Source organism: Melitaea cinxia, chromosome 6 (genome assembly GCF_905220565.1).
Source record: "Melitaea cinxia chromosome 6, ilMelCinx1.1, whole genome shotgun sequence".
Taxonomy (NCBI): Eukaryota; Metazoa; Arthropoda; class Insecta; order Lepidoptera; family Nymphalidae; genus Melitaea; species Melitaea cinxia.
Genome location: NC_059399.1, coordinates 6,583,487 through 6,610,244, shown reverse-complemented (window position 1 = coordinate 6,610,244; position 26,758 = coordinate 6,583,487). Strand labels below are relative to the sequence as shown.

The 26,758-nt window shown below is 29.9% G+C and overlaps 4 protein-coding genes across 4 annotated transcripts; all 4 read right to left on the bottom strand.

Moving 5' to 3' along the window:
• Window positions 1–159: 159 nt before the first annotated feature.
• On the bottom strand, window positions 160–2,146 carry LOC123654634. The gene is made up of 4 exons (XM_045590528.1): window positions 2,081–2,146; window positions 1,286–1,426; window positions 1,171–1,205; window positions 160–630 (listed from the first exon to the last, which is right to left on the bottom strand). The coding sequence occupies exons 1-4, from the start codon at window positions 2,087–2,089 to the stop codon at window positions 297–299; spliced, it is 519 nt and encodes a 172-aa protein (XP_045446484.1). The 5' UTR covers window positions 2,090–2,146; the 3' UTR covers window positions 160–296.
• Window positions 2,147–8,277: 6,131 nt separating this feature from the next.
• LOC123654674 (myb-like protein D) lies at window positions 8,278–10,819 on the bottom strand. Its single transcript, XM_045590565.1, has 4 exons — window positions 10,772–10,819; window positions 10,473–10,589; window positions 9,232–9,404; window positions 8,278–9,138 (listed from the first exon to the last, which is right to left on the bottom strand). The coding sequence occupies exons 1-4, from the start codon at window positions 10,781–10,783 to the stop codon at window positions 8,382–8,384; spliced, it is 1,059 nt and encodes a 352-aa protein (XP_045446521.1). The 5' UTR covers window positions 10,784–10,819; the 3' UTR covers window positions 8,278–8,381.
• A 927-nt stretch (window positions 10,820–11,746) lies between these two features.
• LOC123654266 (cuticle protein 7-like) lies at window positions 11,747–16,966 on the bottom strand. The gene is made up of 4 exons (XM_045590179.1): window positions 16,883–16,966; window positions 16,499–16,735; window positions 13,119–13,285; window positions 11,747–11,906 (listed from the first exon to the last, which is right to left on the bottom strand). Exons 1-4 carry the CDS (start codon window positions 16,889–16,891, stop codon window positions 11,843–11,845), a joined length of 477 nt encoding a protein of 158 aa, XP_045446135.1. The 5' UTR covers window positions 16,892–16,966; the 3' UTR covers window positions 11,747–11,842.
• A 7,644-nt stretch (window positions 16,967–24,610) lies between these two features.
• On the bottom strand, window positions 24,611–25,589 carry LOC123654265 (cuticle protein 7-like). Its single transcript, XM_045590178.1, has 4 exons — window positions 25,552–25,589; window positions 25,214–25,453; window positions 24,962–25,128; window positions 24,611–24,881 (listed from the first exon to the last, which is right to left on the bottom strand). The coding sequence occupies exons 1-4, from the start codon at window positions 25,561–25,563 to the stop codon at window positions 24,743–24,745; spliced, it is 558 nt and encodes a 185-aa protein (XP_045446134.1). The 5' UTR covers window positions 25,564–25,589; the 3' UTR covers window positions 24,611–24,742.
• Window positions 25,590–26,758: the final 1,169 nt, after the last annotated feature.

Here is a 26,758-nt window from a genome sequence, read left to right as displayed (position 1 = left end):
TTTTAGCGTTAAAATGATTGTTATCATTGAAAGTTAGTCGAGGGACGCCTGAGTGAGTTTCTCATTACAATGTGTCGTAATATCTGTCATTGAAGAATGTTGTTTGCATTCTATTAAAAAAAAAGTAAAATTAAGTAAAAAAAACGTTCATCATTACAAAAAGAAAGGGAATAATTGTAATTAAAGCCTTTTTTTTATACAAAACATGTAATTATAAAATATCAAGATTAAAGAAATGCTTATATTATTGGATCAATTATTTTTTGTCGTTAAGAAAAAAATTGCGTATTGTATTTTTAACGAATGTATGGAGCCCAGCCTTTGTCAGCATCGGACTTGTAATAATCTTCACTTTGCTCTTCATAGCGATCAGAACCTTGTTTGCTCTTCGCCGTTCGATGAGAGCCAATCCTCCAGTAATTACTCATTTCATTTAGACGTTTCAGACGCAAGTACTCAATAAGAGTGTCATAATCGTTATGTATGTTGGGCATTTGATTTCTTTTCGGCAGGATAAGAATTTGTCCCCCGTCGCTCCTGGCGTAACCTCTGCCACCCGTTTTCAAATATCTGTAGTCTAGTATTATGTTGGGTTCATAATAATCTGGACTGAAGACGTCTTGTACGATCCTGGATAAAAATTACCACCGTTCATGTTCTTATAAAATACTTAATCACAATTTAAGAAAGCTATAGTTTACTAGCTGACCCGGCAAACGTTGTCTTGCCGCTAAACCCTATTAAGAAATAGGGGTTGGTGGTAGAAGGGTGAAAATTTAGGGTTGTATGTATTTTTTAATGTTGTATCATAAAAAAATTGAAATTAAAATTTTTTTCTAAAAAAAAAAAAATTAGGAGTGGACTACCCCTAACATTTAGGGGGATGAAAAATAGATGTTGGCCGATTCTCATAGATACCGGATAAGCACAAAAAATTTCATCAAAATCGGTCAAGCCGTTTCGGAGGAGTATGGCAACGAAAACTGTGACACGAAAATTTTATATATTAGATTATTGTGGTGTTGTTTGACATTTTTTAGTGATTATAAAATTTAGCCGTTTCAATATTATTTAGTTAATCATAATAAACTGTTTTTTTTTTTATATTTGTAAAGCGTACGTTTAAATATTTACTTAATTTTACCGTTTGTACTTGCAACAAATACTCACTTGTTTTCTTCCTCACTTAAAGTGTGTTCTTTGTGCTGCAAAGCAAATAGGTAATGAGTTAATTGAGTATATAATAAAAACTGTTTTATGATGTATAAAAGTAATTGAAACTTACATTGTTATTTCTTGCTTGAGACTGGCCATGTCCGGATCCTAAATAGTATTCCGAGTTGAGTGTTGCTTGTAGAGTCGACGGCTCGCAATTCGCTTTGTCTACCTCAGCGCTGATAACCAAGACCACGGCGAGTACTACAACCTTTGAAACGTACAAGTAGTTGTAGTCATCCTTCATCATCATTATCATCATTTCAGCCTATTGCAGTCCACTGCTGGGCATAGGTCTCCACAAGTTCGCGCCAAAAATGTCGTGAACTCATGTTGCCCATAGTCACCACGCTGGGCAGGCTTTGTCGCACAGAAGACGCTGCTGCCCGTCTTCGGCCTGTATATTTTCACATCGCACAGCATATATCAGTGTATAATGGAAGGAAGCCAGTTTAATAAGACGTTGTATATATACGTATTATGTAAGCAACTTAATACCTGTGTTATAGGTAACAGCTGACTGATATAGCTAAATAGTTTTATTTATTTATAAATATACATAGAAATAGTACATATATAAATTTATATATACAAATGTCACACCCAGACTCAGGCGGGAATCGTACCCGCAACCCGCGGATCAGAAAGTAGGGCACTGCAAGCTGCGCCAACGGGCTAAAATTATACGACACAACTAACAGCGCATTCACCTGCACGCACATTTTGATAAATCTTCACGGTCTGAGTTTGTACAAAATTTTGTTGAACAATGATTCATTTCTCTTGTAATGTTATGCCTGTGAGTGCGTGTCGATGTTGTACTTACAAAAGAAGAAAAATTTATCTTTTATTTGTTGTTACTTACCCAGATCATGCTGAACGTTTGAAGAGCAGTTCACTACTGGCTTGTGTTCCAAATAGGTTAAAATAGATTTCAATAAATTACTTACCGGATTAGCGTGTCGAAGCGATCAGGATAAGTAATAAGAATTTTAATAGTTCCAATTTTATATAACATACCAAGGTTTAGTTTCATATAAAATATGAATGCATAGTACGTTTTAATTTTTTTAGTTATAACTAAACAAAGATAAGAAGAAAATTAAATTACTTAATACAATTTATTTTTAAAACAAGAAAAACTAACAGAAAATATATCCATACTACGCTATATGATAGTAAGAATGGACAGTCTACAAAGTTGTGAATTAATTAAATAATAAACATAAGTAATTCTAATTAATTAGTTGTTACATATCTTTAGGTGTGGTTTAAATTAAGTAGAATGCTGCGATTTAATGAGAAATGCTTTTTGAATGTTCTCGCAACTATTCCATTCGGATACGATCAACACAAGAAGTTTTTTTATGTTTTTATTGTTAAATAGTAAATACGTAAAAATAAAAATAAGATTCTAATTGTAAGGATCTCGTATTTCTTTATTATTTTGAAACAAACAAAATTGAAATGTTTTAAGTATTTACTTAACAAGAACACTTATTTATTTATTTAAACTTTCGCACACCAATACAAGGTTTTAACAGTATTACAAATGTTTTATAAAAATAGAATTTTCATCAGTTGCAAAAAGTGGCCTCATCGCTAATACAGCGATCACTTACAATGAGCATTGCACCCATCTCTCAAGATCTTTATTTTGTTTCCCTTAGATGTATAAATTGTTGTTGTTGTACTTCATTGCTGTACTATATATATATGAATATATTAAAAGTACAACTTTTTGTATATCATGAAACATTTTTATAAACACGACATTGCTTATAATTAAAATAGGCACTTTCCGATTTTTGTATCGCTTAATGGTTATTTTTGTACAAAATCAAAGTAAAAGTAAAAAGGTGCCTATAGGTTTTATAAAATTTGTAAGATTAAACGAAATTTAATTTAAAAATTAAGATAATATGAAAACGTAGGTAATGTGCACTGCACTGAATTAAAATGACAAACTTAAGAAGTGTAATTAGCTATTGCAATAAAAAATTGAAAACTATAATCTAAAATTTGTATGTCTCAGCAAAACTAATCTGTATAGTTTAGTTACGTTCGTACAGTTCAAATTCTGGCTGAAAAACATAATTATTGTTTTGCGCCTATATCATATATCTAGCAATTTCAGAGATAAACAAAATGTACAATATATTTTTAAATTGAACTTAACAAAGCAGGCTTATGTTATTAATCGAATTCAAAAAAGGAGGAGGTTACTCGATTCGACCGTATATTTTTTATTTTATTCATTTATTTTCTTACATCTTATGTTACAGAATATATTTTTTTTAAATATATTTTTTATGTATGTTTGGGGATAACTTCGTCATTTATGACCAATTTTTTAAATTCTTTTGTTGTTGGAAAGGAGATATCCTAAGGGTGGAAACATGATAAGAAAACCAGGATCTGATGATGGAATCCCAGAAATCGGGGGGGACCCTCGAAAATCGTAGTGATGACTAGTGCGTTTGTTAATTTTTTTCGTCTACTTACGTTGTATTACTTGTCGATGTAAGTGAATTCGGTTTTTTTCTAGCAAACACAATTATAACAAATAAAATAGCGAAGTCGTTTTTTAAGTACTTTATTTTCGTTCTTAAATTTTAATAAATACCACTTTTTTTTGTTTATGCATATAATTTTTGAATTAGTTACTCAACAGAACTCAAAGTTTTGACAATAATGTTTTCGGATGATATATGCGAATGCGATGTTCAAATTTTTGACTTTTATTTTCTTCGATATTTCGACTGAGATCTTCTTTGTTTTCCAAGGCTACAGTGGTCTGTTCGATTTTGTTTGTTTGTTCTTTTTTCTCATTACTGTTATTTTTAAAACCTTTATTATTATTATTTTCTTTCTTTTTACTTTCCTGCTTAACCTGATTATCATCTTTCTTATAATTTATATTACTATCAGAACTATGACTGTAATTTTTTCGATAATTTCGATTGTTACCATGGTCACTATTTTTAGATTTGTTTCTATTTTCAACATTTCTGTTTCTATTGACTCGTTTTGTTCTGCGATTATTAATGTCTAAATTTTTCCATTTATTTTTCCCGTGACTATTTACACTATTTTCATCCTCAAAATTATAAGAACAACAGTTTCTTTTATTTTTTTCACTAATTTTCTCCATATTGCTATCATCGCTTTGATTTTTGTTGTCATTTTCGCTAGCGTTTGTTTTATTTTCATCATTTTCAATGTTATCTTGAGAGTTCACATTATTTTGATTATCCATATCAGTTTTAACAAAATCTGTTTTTTCATCGACAGTTTGTTGATCTAAACGATGTGGTTCTTGTTCTTTGTCATTATAATTATTTTCTTCATCATTATTTTCATCGTTATTTTCTGGTTCTTTTACCTCTGCAGCTATTTTTTCTATATTTCCCTCGTTTTCATTATTATTTTTGTATTCGTTTTGCTTATCTTCTTCGGTAATGTGAATTTGAGCATTAAATCTAAATTAAAAAGAAATCATAATTAATTTTATTTTAGCAGAACGATGTTATATTTAAAATTTTTGTTATGATAATAAATAAAACTATTCAATCGTGAAAGATTAAAGATTAGACGATCCAAGAAATTAAAATATTGATTTATGTACTTAATATCTTAAGATTATACATCAAAATATGCCATAAATAAAAAATAAAACAAAAGCGTAATAAATATTCCATGAAAACTAAAATGATTTCAAATAAATAATATAAGTTCTTGTTTTCAACCTGAAAAATACTCTGAGATATTTTAATTCTTAAAAAAGTGATCAATTAAACGATTTCATACCCTTTATCGTCATTGGCTTGATAATTGACAGTTCGTTTATGTCCATTAGGTTCAATAAGCCAGTATAATCCTTTTACTTCGTCACCATCTCTCTTTTCGTGTTGGCCTTTTATGTCATGCGTTTCGGGATCATTTACTTTATATGAGAATTCATAAGAAGGATAAGACCATGCCTGCGAAAATTATTTTATTAGTATTTGAAACAAATAAAGTTCAGTGTTTTATTTTAATTAAGAATATCAGAAAAAATATTACATTTATTAGAATGAAATAAATGAAACAGTTAGTTTAATAATTGTAATAATCATTTTTTATGATGTAAATGATTTACAGATACTTATTGTAAAAATTACAAATCTAGTATGCATAGAGCACTTTGATTTGCTTACAGAGAGCATTTGATACAGAAAAAAATAGAAGACTAGATCTCGAAGTTTCGAAAATATTTAAAATGTATAGATTTTGGCATGAATTTTAGGTTTTTGATTGTAATACTTGGCCTTTAAATTTTTTTTTTAATATTAAAATAACTATAAGTCTTGGAATTATTAAAAACGAGTATTTCTATGTATCGAATAAAAGATATAAAAGTGTTTTTTGATATTAATAATTAAACAGTAATGCATGTATTAAAAAAAACCCGACTGTGTAAGAGTAACTTTAAAATGAACATAAACAAAAAGAAATTTACTGATTTTTTTTTAAATATTGCCATAATATACTATTTTAAAAGCCTCATGATGTGCACTTTTATTCGATACCAATATTGCGGTATCTAGCTTTTTTTTGCTTTAAATTATAGCGTTACACAGTTGTCATATTAGTTTTATTTTATATCTCTTTGTTTTATCTATATAGATTTAGGTACAGAGACTTAGAAGGCGGATAAGTATTCGTAAATCATTAATGTGATAATAAGTGATCACATATGTCCACTAGCATTACTTGTTTTAAAAGATAATGTACAATCGACCGTAGCAACCAACCGAGCGTCCAGGCTTTAAATATTGTTTAAATTTCATCAAACTGAATAATTTTTAGCAGCAAATGCAACACAAAAATATATTATATATTATTGGTAATTGGTTACTAGAGTATCCGGTAATTTGTGGCACCTACGCAGTCTCACAATGTGTCGATGTTGTCAATGCGTGTGCTTTTTTATGTATGAAAAAAAACTTACATATTCCTTACGATACTCAGACTTCTTTTCGTCTCCATTAGGTTCATTGTGCTCAGATTTAATATGGTGTATAGTCACCCTTTGTTCTGATACAGCGTCCGATTCGCTTTTGACATAATTTACTAAGTAAGTCACCAACACTATCTATGAGAAAATGTTTTAAAATTTCAAATATTAGTTTTTAGACACTCAAATAATAGTAATAGATCAAATAAAAAATTGGTTATACTGTTTTGACAAATACTGATTGCTAGATATTAGAAGGTAATAAGAATTTGAAATGTATTTTATAAAAAATAGGTCACTAAAACTCATGTTACCTTCCAAATCATCGCTCTTGATTCCTCTAACGATAGGCGATGCCAACTTAACTGATAGTGAGCTATCAGGTCTATATATACAGAAATGCCGGTTTTTTTTTTCTTTTCACTTTCCTAAGGCAATTATATTGTTCGACGATTTAAGTATTAATGGGCGTGTTTGTATACATGTTACGGATTGATAAAAAAAGTGTATTATTTTTTATTGACTACGATCGCCCGTCACTATGGCTGCTTTGTAGTAGTTTCGGCTGATGTTATTAAGTTAGGGTGATGAAATTATAAATAACGAAAATATTTTTTTAATGATCTATCAAAATTTTATAAACGATTTTCTTAAGCAAATATTCGAAAGTTCTATTGGATGAAATTTTTACAAAAACATATGAATGTAGCATTTAATAATGCATATAAACTGTACCCAAGTTGTCTAATTGGACAATTGCTTATAAAAATGTATGAAAAAATTATCATGAGGAGATATGCTACTAGCTATTAAAAATTTGTCCTTCTCATAAAATCGTCTATTGTAAAATGAATAGGTTCTTTAATAAATGAATAAAGTCATTAATGTAAAATAACTATATACATATCTTATGTACTAAAATGACTACGGTTCCATAATCTGGCAAAAACTAAACATTCGTAATACCAATCATCGTTCTGACATAACTCAATATTACTTTAGGAGGAGTAGGAAATATGTGTGTATTACATAAATTTAAGATTATTAAGTAATTAATGATATAATGAAAAAAAAATTTAGACTAAAACTAGATAGTGCTTCTGTATTTAATTAAGGGCTATTTACTTATTCTTGTAGTAGCTAATATTTTTAAAGGCCTGTGTGTTACACATTAAGTAATATTAAACAGAAATATTGGCACATTGTTAACATTCAATCAAGCGTTTCAACTGTTAGGTATTAACAGCAATCGGCTTAAAATCTAAGTACTGAAAATTAGATATTTTGAGTAACTTAATATTTTGACGATTTTGACTAAGTCAAGGTTGTTTATAACGCTGGGTACATACCTTAGTTTGTATGTTCCTAATGTTAAGATGTAAATTTTTATTTTATTGCTTGATATTTTTGCTTTCTTAACTTTCTTTTATTATTATTGTTTTTTTTTGTGAATTATTTTATTTTTGATCATTTTTGACTTTCGTTAAGTGTGTGTATCACCTTATGGCGAAATAAATATTTTCATTTTATTTCAGTTGTTTGTAGTGTAAACATTATCTTTATAAGTTTACTAGCTGACCTGGCGAACTTCGTGTCACCTTATTTTTTTCTGAAATATAATAATAACATAATATATCAAAATAAAATATAGCCTATCTTTTAAGTTGGATCGAACTGCACATGGTGTGCGAATTTTATTATAATCGGTTAAGTGGTTTAGGAGTCCATTGAGGACAAACATTGTGACACGAGATTTATATATATTAAGATATAAGGCAAAACCGTCAAGTCGACGAGAGCTTGATTTAGATTATTTTAAGTAAAGAATCTGTATATACCCATTAATATTATCGACTATAACTCATTTTTACTTGCATTGACAATTATGGTTCTTGTTTCATTATTACTAGTTGTACTGTTATATTTTTAAATGTAAACTTGATTTTGATGATGACAAAATTATTCAAATCGATGTATTATTATGAAACTTAGAGACAATAAAAGTCTTTGTAATTTTTAATACTAATTTATTTATATGTCACGAATAAAACAACTAAGTATAAAGTTATATAATTTATTTATTAAAAGCAAACTTCACAAGTATTCTGCGACAAATTAGAAACCTAATTCTGTCGACGCATGAAAATTTAGAAAATGATTTTTACCATCACGTTCGTCGCTTACTTTTTTTAGACATTGAAATGTATTTAGGATGATGTATTATTACATGATATTCGGTTTTCTGGGCTATATGATCACTTTTTTCACTGTTCAAGCTACTTTCTTCATTAGCGTTTTCACCACTTTGTTCGTTATCGGCATTATCGCCTTCTTGATTTTCTCCTCCATTCCCTTCTTCATTGTTGTCGCTTTCCTCGTTATTGTTGCTATTATTTTCTTGTTCAACTTGTCCAGCACTATCTTCATTGTTGTTCTCTTCATTATTATTTTCTGGTTCGGATTCTTCATTATTGTTTCCATTGTTGTAATGCCATGTCTGACCGTACTTAACTTTTCCACGGTAGCTATGGAGGCCTGTTTTGTAAAACTCATTTCTGCGCCCCATATATTTTCGTCCTCGGTAATAACCACCTTTTTGTTCTCCCCCATGATCATTATAGTTTTTGCGGCTGATTTCTTCTAGCTCTGACATATTAATACCTTCTTGTTCTTGGTTTTCTCCTTCAGCATTTCCTTCGCCATTGTTTTCGTTACGCGAATTTTCAGATTCATTACTCGAAATATCTTGTTTATTGTTTGATCCATTGTTCCCATTAGATTCTTGATTTTCTTCACCAGTTTCCTCATTTCCATTTCCACCTGAAGTATTTTCTTGGTTTGAATTTTCTTCTTGATTACTTTCATTATTTTCATCGTTGTTGTTTTCTTCATTTTTCTTTTCATAATCAACGTGTGCTTCAAGTCTAAAACAGAATTATTATTAAAAGTAAAATTTTACTCACGAACTTATACTAGTGACAATTTATAGACAATATATTGTAAATAAAGTCTCTCACCCGCTATTTTTGTCAGCGTGATACTTGACTGTGCGCTTCAAACCATCAGGTTGAATAAGCCAGTAGTATCCTTTTACGTCATCGCCTTTTCTTGTTTCATGGTGTCCTTTAAAATCATGCGTATGTGGATCCGATACTTCGTATGAGAATTCATAAGATGGATACGACCAAACCTAATACAAAAAAAGATATAAGTAAGAAATTATAAACAATAAACTTTATATTCTTTGACGATTAGCAGGAAAGTGGACATAGGGTGCCAATCAAACCACCAATTGCAAATTCATGCGACGTTTCGATCCTTTATTGGACCATCATCAGGCATCTATAAAATATAAAATCATTGAAGAAAGCTGTATACATAAACTAATCCACAACAACAACCAAACAAAAAGAAACCAAATCCTCAGTACCTTTACATACGGTAGTCAAAAGACATCTCCCCGTCAAAGTTCTTTAAGTAAGATTCTAAATTCCAATACATTATATATTATTATTATTATTATTTTTTTTTTTATTTTTTTTTTTTTATTTTTTTTATTATTTTTTATTTTTTTTTTATTTTAAGTTATATTCTAAACTGTAACTGTACTTACAGTTTAGAATATAACTTAAAATAAAAAAAATAATAAAAAAAAATAATATATAATGTATTGGAATTTAGAATCTTACTTAAAGAACTTTGACGGGGAGATGTCTTTTGACTACCGTATGTAAAGGTACTTAGGATTTGGTTTCTTTTTGTTTGGTTGTTGTTGTGGATTAGTTTATGTATACAGCTTTCTTCAATGATTTTATATTTTATAGATGCCTGATGATGGTCCAATAAAGGATCGAAACGTCGCATGAATTTGCAATTGGTGGTTTGATTGGCACCCTATGTCCACTTTCCTGCTAATCGTCAAAGAATATTTATAATAAATGGACACAACGATAAATAATAAACTTTATTTTTAAAAGGAATCCTTCGAACTTATAATTTTATATTTGAAATATTGTTTCGTATCATAAACTTTTTTCTTTCTCTTTAAACTTTTTTCTTTTTTAAATAAGCTGGAAAAATGGAAAAATGCTTTACTTTGTGTTTTATATAATTTTAATTTTATTTCGTCAAATTTTTTATATATTTGTTGTTCCAAAGATACGTTCTTGTGACAGATAGATAGCGGAGCCGTTACGATCCATTATAACACATTATTCTTACTTTTAATAATACTATAGGATATAAAATGACAACTTACGTATGCCTCATGATGCTCAGAATTCTTTCCTACGTTTTCAATCTTCACTTTCTGTTCAGAAACTGGCGGACGGGCATCGCTTAGCGCAATAAGCGCTATTCCAAGAAGTGACACAATCTACAAAAATAATATATATTGTTTTATTAGTTTTATTATAAAAGTTATAAAAGAAAATTCGAGAACTAGAAATAATTTTTTAACTCTTTTCTATATCACATGTATAATCGTTATTATTATTATTATTATTATAATTTAATCTGAAATAATACAACATGATATAAAAATATTGTTAAAATTACCTTCCAAGCCATCGCCTATATTTTTAGTTCAATAGGAGATGCTAACTTAACTGATAACACGCTATCTCGTGTATTTATACACAAATCTTGTTATACCTTTTAATTTTCGGTTTCCTATAAGAAATCAACTCGTCAGCAATTACACAGTTTCACGATTGAACTATTAATGGGCGTGTTCGCATAATAATAATTTACGTATATAGAAAAAATGATAATAATTTGATTAACCTTAACATATTTACTAGTTTATTTAATTAAAACAAAATCAGTCTACCTAATCTTGAGTGTTCTAATATATTCCTTTCTTTTATTATACGGGTAATCGCGCATTACAACTATCCTAATTATTGTATTCCTCTTTATAATTAAGTCTAATTATGTAAACTAACCTAACCATCTACTTCACATTATGCAAATATTTGTTTTTTTTTGTATATTATCTAATAATGTTATAATTTTATATTGACAATTGTGTAAAGTTAAGTTCTTAGTGGCTTACTTTGGCTTCCTAATTAATAAATAAAAAATAAAAATATCAATTTTATTTTCTAACTTATTGGTATAAGATAACGTAACTAGCAGGAACTATTGACTAATAATATTAATCATATTTAAATTTGCATTTTTTCCTAAACATCACCTTTAGTAGGTAGGCTTTATGTGAGTATTTATATTTACACCACTATGGTCGCAAACAGGCACCTGCCTAGAAGGACGCTAACAGGCGTCTGCTTAGACTATGGATACCTCTCACTCCAGGAGTATCACATAGCATTACACCTACTATAATAATTTGCATGAGTAATGTAACGTTTATTGTGTTTATGAATTGAAATAAAACTTAAAAATTATTTGCGCCTTTTATAAAATAAAAGCAACTCCAAAAGAACATGTATTTATCTCTTTTGTTGCCCAGGTGATTTGATAAAATTTTCAAAAAAATTTGAAAAATAATTACATCGCAAATAAAGTAAATTTTTAGATAACGCTATCTTTATTAAAATTTCTATATTTAGTACATTTTTCAAGTCATAGTGAAATTTCAGTCTTCGATGTGTAATTTTGTATAATTCAACCATGGTGTTCAAGATGAATGTGGTGATGCGGCGATGAATGATGGACCACGGCATTGAAACTGAAACAAATTACAGTAGTCTTTTACAACAATAGAGATAAAAAATTCCTTTCTTATAAATCTTATCTTCTAAGTTGAAAAACATTGCATGCATACAAATATGAAATTATGACATATGTGTAGGTAAGTAAAAACCGTTAAAAGGCCAATCCACTACATTTTACTTATAAAAATGTGTGTCAATATTTTTTTAATTAAACGTACAAATTAATTGTTTACTAGCTAAAGATTAACACTTCCGTCTATTTTCCGTCATGTTACGCTTAATTTGCCTGGATAACAATCTATAATATTTTTTTATAGTTGTATATAAGTAATCAGTTACTAATTAACATGATAATGGTATGTATGAGTTTTGCAGCTATAAATACAAGTCTGCAAATCACAAAGTTGGAAACAAATCACAAATATTTTGTTTTCATAGCCTGTCAAAATAATAACAACAGAATGAGGTACTTTGATCAATATTTTTTTATCCGACAACCATGATGAAATAATACAGTTTTCAAGCAGTGTTGTGTTCCTGGGGTGAGTAAGGTGACCAGAGCTCCTAGAGGGATAGGGGATAAGGTCAGCAATGCGCTTGGGAAGGTTCTGGTGCTGCAGTAGTCTATAAGCTTCAGTAATCGCTTACAATAGGTAAGCCTTGCGTATATCTTGACTGTGTGCATGTAATATTCATTATTACCTTATATATTCCAAAAGCTGAACGGATTTAGATAACTATGATATCGTTAGATCCGTCTTGATAACCTGAGTGTCCTTAGATAGGTGAAGTTATAAAAAAAGAAACTTGACGGTTGCGACACGCTATATTTTAAAATAAAAAAGGACAACTGCAATGTATGTGTGTCAATCAAATTAAAGGGCTCATCATGAATTTTTTTAAATCGTATACCATAATAAAAAATACACTAAGGTTTTCTTTTCAGTTTTTTTTTTTATATAAAGTTATAGTAGTTGTCTTTATTTATGTTATGTGTTTATATTTGTGACTCAACGTAAATAATAAATTTACATAGATCTACATTAAATCATTAAAAAGGAAAATCACAATTATTTATTACATTACCTATACCTATCAGTATCAAAATAAAAGTATATAAAATTATACGCTGAAGAAACAAGACGTTATTGTGAAAGGCACAGCACGATAGATCATTACAGTTGAGCACTTAATAAAAAGAAGTGATTATCTAAAATCTATTTTACCCTGTGTGGTCATCGGCCTTATATTCTACTTTTCTGAAGCGACCGTCTGGCTCGACGAGCTCATAGCCTCCGTGAACAACGTCTCCATGACGGTGTTCGTGTTGAGATTTAACATCGCCTGTGTGGTGATCGTGAACGGAGTAGGCAAATTTGTATTCCGGAAATGACTGAAAAGAAATGCGAGTTTAGCTTTTAACACGACTGTAAGAAAAAGCATGAGAATTATGTAAACCCCATAAATTGAATGAAATTGTTTTGATGATAACTGGTAAATATTGATCAGAATAATAATTTTAAAAATTACATTTTTTATTTTTGGACTAAATAAATAGAAAAAATCGAGCTTCACAAAGCGTATACAATTTTATATTTGCTTATTTTTCATAAAATATAAATAGAAAAAAAACCGTTTTTTAATTTTGTTGTTATTGTTATAATACATTTCCTGTAATGATATTGGTTACAAAGTAGGAAATATGCATATAGGTAGGTTATTTATGTTATACAAAATGTTTACAATGCGATAAAAAGGTTTCGTTCGAAATTATTGTTACGGTTAGTTTAGTTTACTAATAATGATGACAAGCCTCGTTTGTTGTTCATTCGTGCATCTGTATCTTATAACAGTAAAGTAAATTGAGTTGATTTAGCTGTTTTAAAAGTTGATTTTCGACTTTATTTAGAAAATGTTAAATAAATACAAAGCGTTATATATTTTAATGAAAACGAGCTAAAAATATAATTTTATCGAATCTTCGGAGGCTACTTACTGGCTATGTAACGATTTGCACGCAATGTCAATATTGTCAAAAAATAATATATCTAAAAATAAGAAAAACATTGAGACATAATTTGGCCTTTTAAAATTTTAACTGTACCTACTGAATATAAACACATTTACGTATTTTATTAGTATAGTTTATACCGCTTTACTACTTACTATTTTTGTCAAATTAATCATTATTTTATAAATTATTTTTGGACAATGACATAATTTTCACCCACCATGCTTTATTCATTGAATGTTTTTACGATAAAATAAGTTTATTGAAATAACGTTATTATATTTTCTATTGTATTATTGATTCAAGACTTGGAATAAGATTTCAAAGTAGGATGAAATTTAAAATGTATTACAATAATACAATGCGCGAACTTAATTTACAAGAGTTATTATTTATCAGTTATTTTCGTTCTTTTTTAACCGACTTCCAAAAAAGGAGGAGGTTCTCAATTCGACTGTATTTTTTTTTTTTTTTTTTTTATGTATGTTACATCAGAACTTTTGACCGGGTAGACCGATTTCGACAAATTTTGTTTTAATCGAAAGGTGGTGTGTGCCAATTGGTCCCACTTAAATTTATTTGAAATCTAACAACTACTTTTCGAGTTATATCTAATAATGCGTTTTTACTTGACGCTTTTTTCGTCGACCTACGTTGTATTATACCGCATAACTTTCTACTGCATGTACCGATTTTGATAATTCTTTTTTTGTTGGAAAGGAGATATTGCTAGTTTGGTACCGTGATAAGGAAACCAGGATCTGATGATGGGATCCCAGAGAAATCGAGGGAAACTCTCAAAAATCCGTAATAACTTTTTACTGGGTGTACCGATTTTGATAATTTTTAATTTAATCGAAAGCTGATGTTTATCATATGGTCACATATAAATTTTATCGAGATCTGATAACTCCTTTTTGAGTAATCTTTGATAACGCGTAGTTACTTGACTATTTTTTCGTCGATCTACGTTGTATTACTTGTCGATGTAATTGAAGTCGGTTTTTTTTTTTAAAGTATTTGAAAGGCTGTAATCATTTGGTGGTTCCATTGTTCCAAGCTGAAGCTAAATAAAATAAACTCTAAAAAAGTGTACACTAATAGAAATTTCGATACGTATTCGTTATTCTGCTTCGAGAGAATAGTCATGTTTTGTGTTTTGAACTAATGTGTTTAGACTTTAAATTAATATACAATTGAAAACTTTTTTTTGTTATTATATCAGTTTTCTGGTAGATATGTGTATACCGTTGAGTTTATCTATTATATATATATATATATATATATATATATATATATATATATGTAACTATAACAGTCGGCTGTTACTTATAACACAAGCATTAAGTTGCTTACTTTAGGAATAGACGACCGTGTTTGTATTGTGTAGATATTTATTTATTTATTAATTCTAAATATTTAAATGTTGAGGCGGCTATTATTGTTGAAATTAAATATAATATTTTTTTACTATAGATTATTACAAAATGTTGTACATTACGAAAATCGATATAAAAAAACGTACTTTTAATAACACTGCAAAAGATTATTAACACGTAACACGCAACGACTACATTTAAAGTATCATCTGAAACAATTGTAACAATCATGTAACAGTTTTCACACTTACGTATTGTTAACAGTTCTAAGCAAAGAATCGTACAAAAAATGTATATGATGTCACCATTTCATATAATACTCGCATTATATAATAACATTAGTTTAAATGTTAATGTAATTGTCAAATTTTAGGAAAATAATCTTTATTATCTACGATGATCGACAGTCTTTTCACTTACAATCGAAGTCAATAAGAATAACGTATTTCATAGAAAAATTAAGCCTTTTTAATTTTTGTATAGATTAAGAGTGGATTGATCTATCGTTTCTTTGCTATATAGTCAACGCTATGTACACTCGTTATTGATATACATATAAGTGATAATTGTGTTTTTTCGCAAACAAAAATAAATCCGAATTCAGTAACATCGACAAGCAATACAACGTAGGTGCACGAAATAATAGTCAAATAAATACGCGTTATCAAATATTATTCAAAAATTAGTCATCAGAGATCGATCTAATTTAAATGAGAGTGTAAATTTGTACTGTATATGACAACGTAGGTCAACGAAAAAATAGTCAATTAAATACGTATTATTAGACATAATTCGAAAAGTAGCTGTTAAATCTCAACTAAATTTAAATGGGACCACGTGACCACCACCTTTCGATTAAAAAAGTCATCAAAATCGGTCCACCCAGTCAAAAGTTCTGAGGTAACATTCATTAAAAAATACAATCGAATTGAGAACTTCATCCTTTTTTGGAAGGCGGTTAAAAATTGCATATATTTTAATTAAATACTTAGATATGACATAAAATAAACATTGTTAGTATGCTAATAAATGTATAAAATAAAATACAAAATTAAAGCTACACGCAATTAATGTAGACGTAAAGAATTCAAAAGTCACACTTTTAAAAATAATTAGAACTTGCATTTCAGCTCTCAAAGTTATACTTAATTTCGTATATCACTAAAGTAAAGTTACTGATGCAGATATTACAATGATAAGTAAGATATAAACTTACATAGTGGTCGTGGTGCGGAACATGGTGTATTGGCACTACTGGCACGTGGTGTGCAATTGGAACGTGGTGGACAGGAATTGGATGATGGATGGGAATCGGATGATGAATATGCACTGGGTGGTGAGGGCCATCATGTTTGACAAGCTCCTGGTGGGACACTGCGAAGTGATGATGATGATGATGATGAAGAGGAAATTCTGCGATACTGGTCGATATGAGGCTACATAAGATTATAAGCTGAAAAAAATACCATAATTTAGTGAATGATTTATTATTTTATAAAAAGAAGGTATTATTTTAACGATAATTTCCAATCTACTAAGTAATTTAACTTTAAGTCCAAAGTTAGGTATTTCACATATATCAAATATTTGTTCAACTTACTTTATACATGGTAAACTACAAACTTTAAATAATTACAATACAAGGTAACAATTTCTAAGTGGAGACAGAAACTATAGTGTTTGTATGAGGTTTCCTTCGTTAGCTTATATAGAAGTTATAATAGTGGGAATTATTGGAGCAAAAATCAATTTCTCAGGGTTTGCTAATAGTTTTATCGTAATATCTAAGTACAATGTATTGCACATGTGTCAGGAAGGTAATAATCACATTTTTGTGTGTTTGTACCTGAAATATATTAATTATTTGAAAATAAAATATTAGTAACCCATATGTAGTAAACTAAAATTTTACTGATGATATCTGATAGTTACGTCCTTGCCTTAAAATAATTTCGTTTGCGTCGATATCATCGCTTGATTGGTATCGTATCGGCCAAACGAGCAATATCCTCACTTGTTGGTTATATATACGTGTGTAATATTTACCTTTATTACTATTATTTAATTCAGTTTGTCTGATATTCTTTTTGTAGCATAAAATCGACATATTTATTATATTTTAAATATTTCACATGTATCTCTTGCGTGGATTTTTTTATTATATCAAAAGTATGCAACCTGTCGATATTGCCGTACTAGTTGCATATGTGCGAATTCTTAGTACTGACGCGGTAAAAAGTTCGACAAAAGATATTACATTTTGAAACAATAGTTATAATTAAAGTGTGTCTTTGTGTGTGTTAACAGTAAATCTATAAATAAGCATGTTATAAGTATAATTGCGTTTGTTTGACGTGCAATTCATTTTGGAACTTCTGTGATAACTTTAACTTAATATTAAAAATCTTTGTTTAAAAAAACCGACTTCACAAACTAAAAAGCAAAAAGTAACTTAATGAAGCTTTAATTTGAATTACTCATTTGTTTGAAGTCAAATGTGTACTAAAATGCCTACTACGCTTTGATTGTTTTGCTTTAAATGAAAGCACCCCCGTCAAGGTCTCGGCGAGGGTTACATTTGGCTTGGCACCGACTTTAACCCTATCAGTAGTTAGCACATACAAATAATAGTATTTTATTAAAGATAGTAAGTAAGTTTGCATATGAAGACGTGTTTCTTTAATCTTTTTTTCTCTTTTTAGTTTTGAAGTGGTGAAGGTTAATGTCGTGAAACGTAGTTTCTTTTTATTTCTCACTTTTAAGTGTCTATGATAGGTTGTGTCGTAAACTACATTAGGATTTTTTTTTGATTAAAAGGTAGACTATACTAGGTTTCGTTGCTTAAAACTAAAAAAGTCGTACACATAGTATTGGGAAAAATACATTCAAGTTTACAAAAATGCTCATAAAAGGAAAACTGAAACGTCAAATTAAATCTTTTATATTTTTTTATAAATAAATATTAATAACACACACACGGTCTATTCCTACGGTAAGCAACTGAATGTTTGTCATATAGGTAGCAGCTGACTGATATATCTAAATATTTTTAATTGATACACATACATAAATGTAATATATATAAATAAATTTAATTGAATACATCCAGAATCAGGCGGAAATTGAACCCACAACCCCCGGAGCTGAAAGCAGGGTCACTACAAACTGCCCTAATGATCTAGGAAAATTAATATTAAATAAGTTTTATAGGGCCACAACTATTCGCATCGAATAAAAAAATAATCACGCAAATTGAAATCTCGTCGTAATCGGTGTTCATACATGAAAAAATGTCAACCGAATTGAGAACCTCCTTTTTGAACTCGGTTAAAAATACAACAAGCTACTGCCTTTATCGTAGCGACGACTCAAGGAGTACGCTATTTAAATAATTTTGTTTGCTAGCAAACGAAAAACCCAACTTCAATTACACAGACAAGTAATACAACGCAAGTAGACGAAAAAAAATGAACAAACGCACTAGTCGCCACTACGATTTTTGAAGGTTCCTCTTGATCTATCTGGGCTGCCATCATCAGATCCTAGTTACATTATTATGGTACCACACTTGGGAAATCTACTTACAAAAAAAAAAAGAATCATTAAAATCGGTTCATAAACGATAAAGTTGTCTGCGAACATACATAAAAAAAATATACGGTTGAATTGAGAAACCTTTTTTGGACTCAGTTAAAAAACCAATATTTCTTGACAGTAGTATTCAATCGGAAATTTTACCAGCGGAAGAACAATTATTTTAATGAATTGAAATTGAATTAACTCATTACAAATTAATGTATTAATTGAACGTGCAATAAAATAACAATAAATAATTAGTAAATCGTTAAAGTTATGATCCTATTATAATAATAAATAATTATTAAACGTTATTTATAAAGTATAAATCATGCAAAAAGTAAAGGTTTTGATTAATTACAAATACGAATATTATTTTTTTTCAAGAAGGTGATCTGTTTTTTGTTTTTGTTGGCGAGTATCTTTGTCAAGTGAGAACTAACTTTATATATTTTTTTGTTATTCATTTAATCGGCAGATGATGGTGGAATTAAAGTAGCAATAATTATATTACAATATGGTCTTTATATTTAATCGATATGTGTGTTTAGGTTTTGTTTTACAGTATTTGTGCTACTAACTACCCCAATAGTTCCATAGAAATGTAGTTTTATCTGTTAATGAAGTAATAACATTTTCGAAAGACCTCTTCTATAGTTGTTATGATATCAAATGTATTAAAGATAATTGTTGCTTCTGTATTTATTCCTACAGGTTATTAATTCACACATACACAATGTTTACAAAAAATATTAAAAAGAAGTAAAATAATGATAAGGCGTTTTAGGTATACTATTTATGCTTCAATCCTTTTCCTAAATAGAAGAAGAAATTATTGGTCAGTAGCGTTGTTAATGCACTGTGAAGTTACTTCAGTATTACATCGTTTTTTGTTTATTTTGAGAATTGCTTATAATTTAAACTTCCCAAGAGTTTAAACTACTTTATCATAAAAAAGTTTTTTTTCGATTTTACCGTAATGTTTGTTTTTTTTTTGAATGTTTGTTCTACTTAATTTAATTTTGGATGGATGGATAGTCTTAATTGGCCTTAATATTTATATTACATTTTGTATCTTTTATAGCTTTTTCTGTGCTGTGTACCGTAAATAAATAATAGAATAATACACATAGCAGTTAAATATTTTGATTTCTTTGCTCGTGATATAATTTCTGACTCTACTTTTTCTTTTATTAATTTTAATAATTCATTTAATGACTGTTTTTTTTCGCACTAGTAACCTGAAATAGCTCAAGAACTTTGCGCTTTTTTGCGTATATACTTTGTCGAAAGTACCTACTTCTAAACACCATAATGTTTTCAGCTAAATAATTGTGTGTATTATGTATCGATGTAGACAGAATATTATTCCAGTTTTCTTTCTTAGCAAATTCTGCTCTTGGCAACCTATTGCTTTTTTGTTTGGTTTTCAATGGTAGTTTAGCATTAAGCTGGCAAAAAAAGAATCTATTAATTGAATAATAAACCAATGATGCGGATTTTTTTCGTTATTTTTAAGTTTTTATTTTTATTTTAAAATTTTCAACCATGTTAAACACCATAGACAGAGGTATGGATCTACACCTTCTTTTGCAACCCTAAGTCCCTAATACACAGAAGAGCCGAGAGAGACCAATTATTTCTATATAAGATTCTTAACGGCCAAATAGACAGCCCATTTCTACTTCGTCACATTAATTTTAGCTGCCCCCGAATACATTCGCGCCACAGAAACTTGTTCTATACTCCTCTTGTTAAACGAAATTACAAGACACATGATACATCGATGTATGGAGGCATACATCGATCATGCAACTTTTATAATCGACACTTACAAAACATTGATCCTTATATCTGCTCAATAAGTATCTATAAGAGGAGTGTACGACAGAAGCTGATGGAAATATTATAAATTTTTTCTTTGTCCTTTTTATTTGACATGCTAGCCTTTTTTGTAAATTTTGAATTGGCTAATCGAAATTATTACTATTATGGTGTATTTGTTTTGTATCTTTTATATTTTTAAAAGGCCTTAAAATTTTTGTTATTTCACTCCAAATTATTTTGCTAAATGTAATTATTAGTGGAAATTTGTTTGAAAAATGTGTTAGTGCTATGTTGTGTATGAAAGTACTATTGATTTTGTTTGTTTCCCAATAAATTTTATGACATGAGAATTATTTTGTTATTTCGAGTAAGCTTAGGCTAAGTGGCTGGATCCGATATATTTAAAACGACAGTAATAACGTCATCTAGACTGACGATGTTGGCGCTGCGGTTACAGCACTGTATGATGCGCTAACGGTCGTGGGTTCGATCCCCGCTCACGACAGACATTTGTATTGACCATATAGATGTTTGTCGTGGTCTGGGCGTTTGTGCCTGTGTATTGTGTGTATTTCCGGACCCCCGACACAGGAGGAAATCCTACTGGGGGCCGTTAAGTTGGCTATATTGAGCAGCATCTGTGACTGTAGTACAACTTGTCTCCTCACTTTCGGAAACTATTTCAACAACCTCTTTAAAGCTCTCTGGTCTGACTAGTTAGAGCTTGCGGTGCTCCTTATATCTTGCGGCATGGCCGTTCGTCCAACCGGGTGCTCTGACGCAACTACTAGTTAAGGTTATTATGAGTATAGTTATGCTATTGGTTCTCACGTAAAAATGCAACAATGGATAAAGTGCGAATACCACAGATACCATAAAAACTGATTATGAACGCCAATACTCTTAAAAATACTCTTACGTACGATCGAAATCTTAACTTTACTTCAAAGCAATTTTTATTATTTGTATTTCACTACCCACCCTTCACATGTGACAATAAAAATATTACATGTAATAAAAATAGTACATGATGATTTAATGTAAAAGACTTTTTTCTGTGAGTTATATTGAAATTGTGATATCTTGTCAGGTAGGCTATTTGTATATATGTATTTAATTATGTCAAGTCTATTTAAGCTGGGCACAGCAAAAAATATTGCTAAATTTGGAGCAGTCCGACTGGGAAAGTACCTCAACCTTACAAAAGACTGACAAAAGAAGAGCTATACGACTCTAGTCTCACGTAGTGTATTGTTTTGTGGTGAGTAAGATAGAGAGATTGGATTAGGGAAAGGAGTCAAAAAGTTTTTTTACGCTAGGAAATGCATTTACGCAGCCGCCAGAAGGCGACGCGAGTGTGGGGTTACTCACTAAAACTCAGCCGTGTTCTCAGACGATAGTTAGGCACTATGAAATCGCCAACGCATGCAATGAGATGCATTGTTTATATGCTATGTAAATTTTATTTTACTGTTGCTAATTGTATGTTCTTCGTGTTTAGTTCTATAAGGTAATTTGAGAAATAATCTTATGCAACTGTTATTTTTTCTTTATAAAACACAAGTTGTATTTGTATGTATTTATGTGTGTATGTATATATATCTATATGTATGTATATATAAATGTAAGGTATGTATATATATGTATGATATGTATGTGTGTTTGTATTTATACTTATAAGTTTGTAATAAATTACAGTTATTCAACTATTTTCTCTACATTGTTATTTCTTGCACTGTGTCCCCCGCTATATGACACTCCCTCTCATGACCATTGGTTGACTGGAAGAGATCTCTTCTAGGGATAAGTCCACCTTTGCCATCAACTATATATGTAATTTTCTGTATATTCTGTTGTTAAGTGCAATAAAGTATATATAATAAGGTTTTTCTTCAAGCTTAGTAGTCCAAAGAATAAATAATAATGGTTTTTTTTACAAAGGTTAACTTAATTAATCGGAATAAAAAAATTGATTATATCATAAAATAATAATTATTAAACATACAAATACCTATTACATTTTAACCTTTTTGCAGTGTATCTGTTACGATACTTATGAATTAATTTGGAAATGAACGTAAACATTGAATTACTGATTGATTGATTGGTTTAAACATTGAATTAAATTGATAATATTTATTTATTTCACAACTAACATGTACCTAATCATAGACGAAATTTGCCGAAAATGGTTTTAAAAATAAATTTCTAACATTTCCTGCAATTATTGCACATATATTTTATCTAAGTATATTAAAATTACGATTATCTATACAACTACAAATGTGCAATTATTTTCACTGTTCTTATAGAATAACTCTTCGTTGATTTGTAGTATTACTTTAATTTTTTTGAGTGGTGACCCTATTCGATTCGACTTGCATTAAAAAAATAATCGCCATAAAAATAAATTTTACCGTGCCATTTTTTTTTTCTGAAGACGCTGCTGCCCGTCTTCGAACTGTGTATTTCAAAGCCAGCAGTTGGATGGTTATCCCGCCATCGGTCGGCTTTATAAGTTCCAAGGTGGTAGTGGAACTGCGTTATCCCTTAGTCGCCTCTTACGACACCCACGGGAAGAGAGGGGAATAATACTATGCATTTTCTTTAAATTCGTAATTAAAACATTATGTACGATTCAAGATTAATAGTAATATTTTGAAAAAAACATTTAAAATGAGTATCAGTGTGTTTGTAGGTCAACGAACATAAAGGTCATTCCGTCGAATTCATTCTTTTATTACCATATTTTTCGTACAATAATCTTGTTATACACATGAATATAATTACTTGTATACAATGTCATTGTTCTATTTACTTTATTATTATTATGCATTATAGTATAAAATATACACCTAATTATGAGAAACTTGATAGCTTTGAATTATAGTTGAAATTTTATTATTGTTTTTTTTTTACTTGGGTAATTATTTTTTAATTTACTAAAGAAAACGAAACTGTTGAAACTAGTACCTACCTTCTGATAGCAATAAGTTCAGGAGTACGAATATCTATTTGCCGATTACTAAAAATATGCAAAGATTATTATAGTTAATATGTCTACATTTTTTAAATGATGATTTTTGAATATTGTTAAAAAAGTATTAATAGAAAGTAATAATTTTAAAATAAGAACAAATAGTTTTGATTATAATTTCAAAATATTTCAACACAATAGTTGTAAGAACGACAAAACTTATGATTAGGCTTTGCACATTATGCTATCTAATCATTTACTTATGCTATAAATCATGTCTATTTGTCAACGCTAGGTTGCAAAGTTGACACGACACATTTGTCATTTAGTGACATTTTGTAACATAACCTTTAACGCAGCAAATTGGGGGTAATTTATGTTATAGTGGTATAATCATCAAATATTATACTTTACACTGTATTGATGGTCCTTTAATGATGGTTTGAAGTATGTGTGCATCTAATACGTACACTTTTACTATCAAGACTGTAGGTAAATGATATTAAGACAAATCATACATTATATTATTTTAATGCAAATCGCCTTTACTGTAACTTATTTTGTTTTTAGCTACTCTGTTACGCTGCGAAGCGCTGGAAAATAATGCTCTTCATTGTAACTATATATTAATTGTGATTTTCGAGGTTACATTTATATGTAGAGAATACGTTTCGTAAGTTTTTTTCATAGTATATGTGATTATCATTTTAAAACACCAACACGCAACCACGCATGTTTGTGTAATAACCTACTAATTATTTTAAGCTACTAAGTAACGTAACAATTCAAGGGTAGCGTTGATCTTAAAAAGATATTAATATAGAACGAACGAAACAAACATTACGAAATTTTTGTTTTATCATACAACATAATTTTATATTAACAGTATTATGTTAAAAAAGTATAGTATGGTCTTAGATAGTTTAGGGATATGAGAATAAAAATATATTTTTCATCAGCAAATTATTTATTTACAAGTGAGTATTAAGTTCATATATCAATCATAATTATAAACACACATAAATATCACAATCATCAGTCATTCGTCACGATCATATCAGTAAGTTATGCTATTGTCGTTCAGTAATGGAAACCATGATGGCCATGCGCGAGAGGGGCGATGGCAATGTGCGCAACGGGTGCGGCGTGGACAATAGGGGCAGCGTGGACCACGGGGGCAGGGTGATGACCAGCGGTCTTGTGTACTATGGCGTTGAAACTGTAGATAAATAAATATAATTAATAATTAAATTTTTAAAAGTTGATGTAGAAGGGAATATAATTTCGATTGTCCCTTACCCGTGGTGGTCGTCGGCGGTGTATTCTACTTTGCGGACGGAACCGTCAGGTTCGACGAGGGAGTAGCTTCCGTGCACGGCACCACCGTCGCGGCTCTCGTGCTGGGACTTGTGGTCACCGGTGTGAGGGTCGGCTACTGAGTACGCGAAGTCGTATTTGGGATGAGACTGAAAAAATTGTATTTTGTGTAATGAAATGTAAAAATGTTATTTATTAACGTATATATAGGTGTTCAAGAGATTTTTTACATACGTATTCGTGCGCAAGATGAGCGATGGGGGCAGCGTGAACAACGGGAGCAGCATGTACGAGGGGAGCAGAGTGGACAATAGGGGCAGCATGGACCGCTGGGGCATGGATCAATGGAGCATGGGCGGCGTAGTGTACGGGCGCATCGTGGCGGATGATGCTTTGGGAAGACACAGCCGCGGCGTGGTGAAGAGGGAGAAGGCCAGCGTTGGCAGCAGCCAACACAGCGCTGAGAGCGACGATCTAAAACAAAAAAGGATTAAATTATATAAAATTCATAATTAATATTTTATTTAATTAAATAATAATAATAAAAAAATTGTAGCCCCAGCTCAACTCACTTTTGAGAACATTTTGCTTTTAATCAGAGCAGGTGACTGATACTATTATCGTAACTGACGGGACTTTTATATACAAACGAAAACGGAGACATGGTCCTTCGGTGGTGGGGCTTGCGGTCGTTTCAGTTCCGTAACTTTGACACGGCGAGGTCGCTACTGCCTTCGTTAATCACTTACTCCCTCGTTGTCGCCCTGCAGCGGCGAGTTTAACTATTTTGATATTGCGTACGTACTAATTGAACAGATCATAATAACAACAGTAAAAGAATTTACTTTTATTATTGATCAAAATTGTAATGGTAAAATAATTGACCTTGATAGGTTGGTAGGCTATATTGCCTCGGTGTTGTAGAATGTTTCGCACTTACTTGTATACATACTCGTATTTGTTTGCCTAATAATAAATTGGAGTAAATAAGAATTTTTTAACTCAACATGCTCTGATTTATTTGATTATTTATGTTTCGTATCAAGTTCCTAATATTGATTCTTTTATTTATATTAAAATTATCCAGTTCTTAATTTACTACAATGCTGTAATGTGAAGATCTAATTATATTTTTTTACAATATTGATGTTTTAATTTTCATGAATAGGCATTTTAATAGCCAACGTTTGGAAAGACGAACGGATGTTGTTATTTTTCTCTCTCAAGAAAAAATTACTAATTTTTTTTAAATCCCATTTCATTCCAACAGCCTCATGGAGTCAGCAGAGTACAGTATGATATATAGACATATATCATATCGTATTTTTTACGCATACATCCTAATTAATTGTACCAATCGTATATATAATAGTAGAAGGCCATGTAACTACGTCATAGAGGTTTAATATAATTTGCCAAATAAATTTATGTAAATTTAACTTTCAATTGATCTTATGTTAGAAAGGTTAATTATATAAATAATACAGGTAAGTACAACTAATTTCCAACTTTTCATGTCAAAATAACTGTTACACATATTATTACTTCAAAATCTTGTTAAACTGCGTTAACGCCTCGAGTGTTACGACTTGTTAAGTGCTTAACTGCTCATATACATATTTAAACTTAGCATATGATTTAAAGTTAACTGTCAGAAATAAATGCAATAAAAATATTTCTTTCTTAAGATAAGGCTAAGAGATGGCAAAAAAGATTTTCTTTAATTATTATACTAAAAAGTTTCTTACGAGTGTAGAAACGCGCATTGTTTTATTTTGT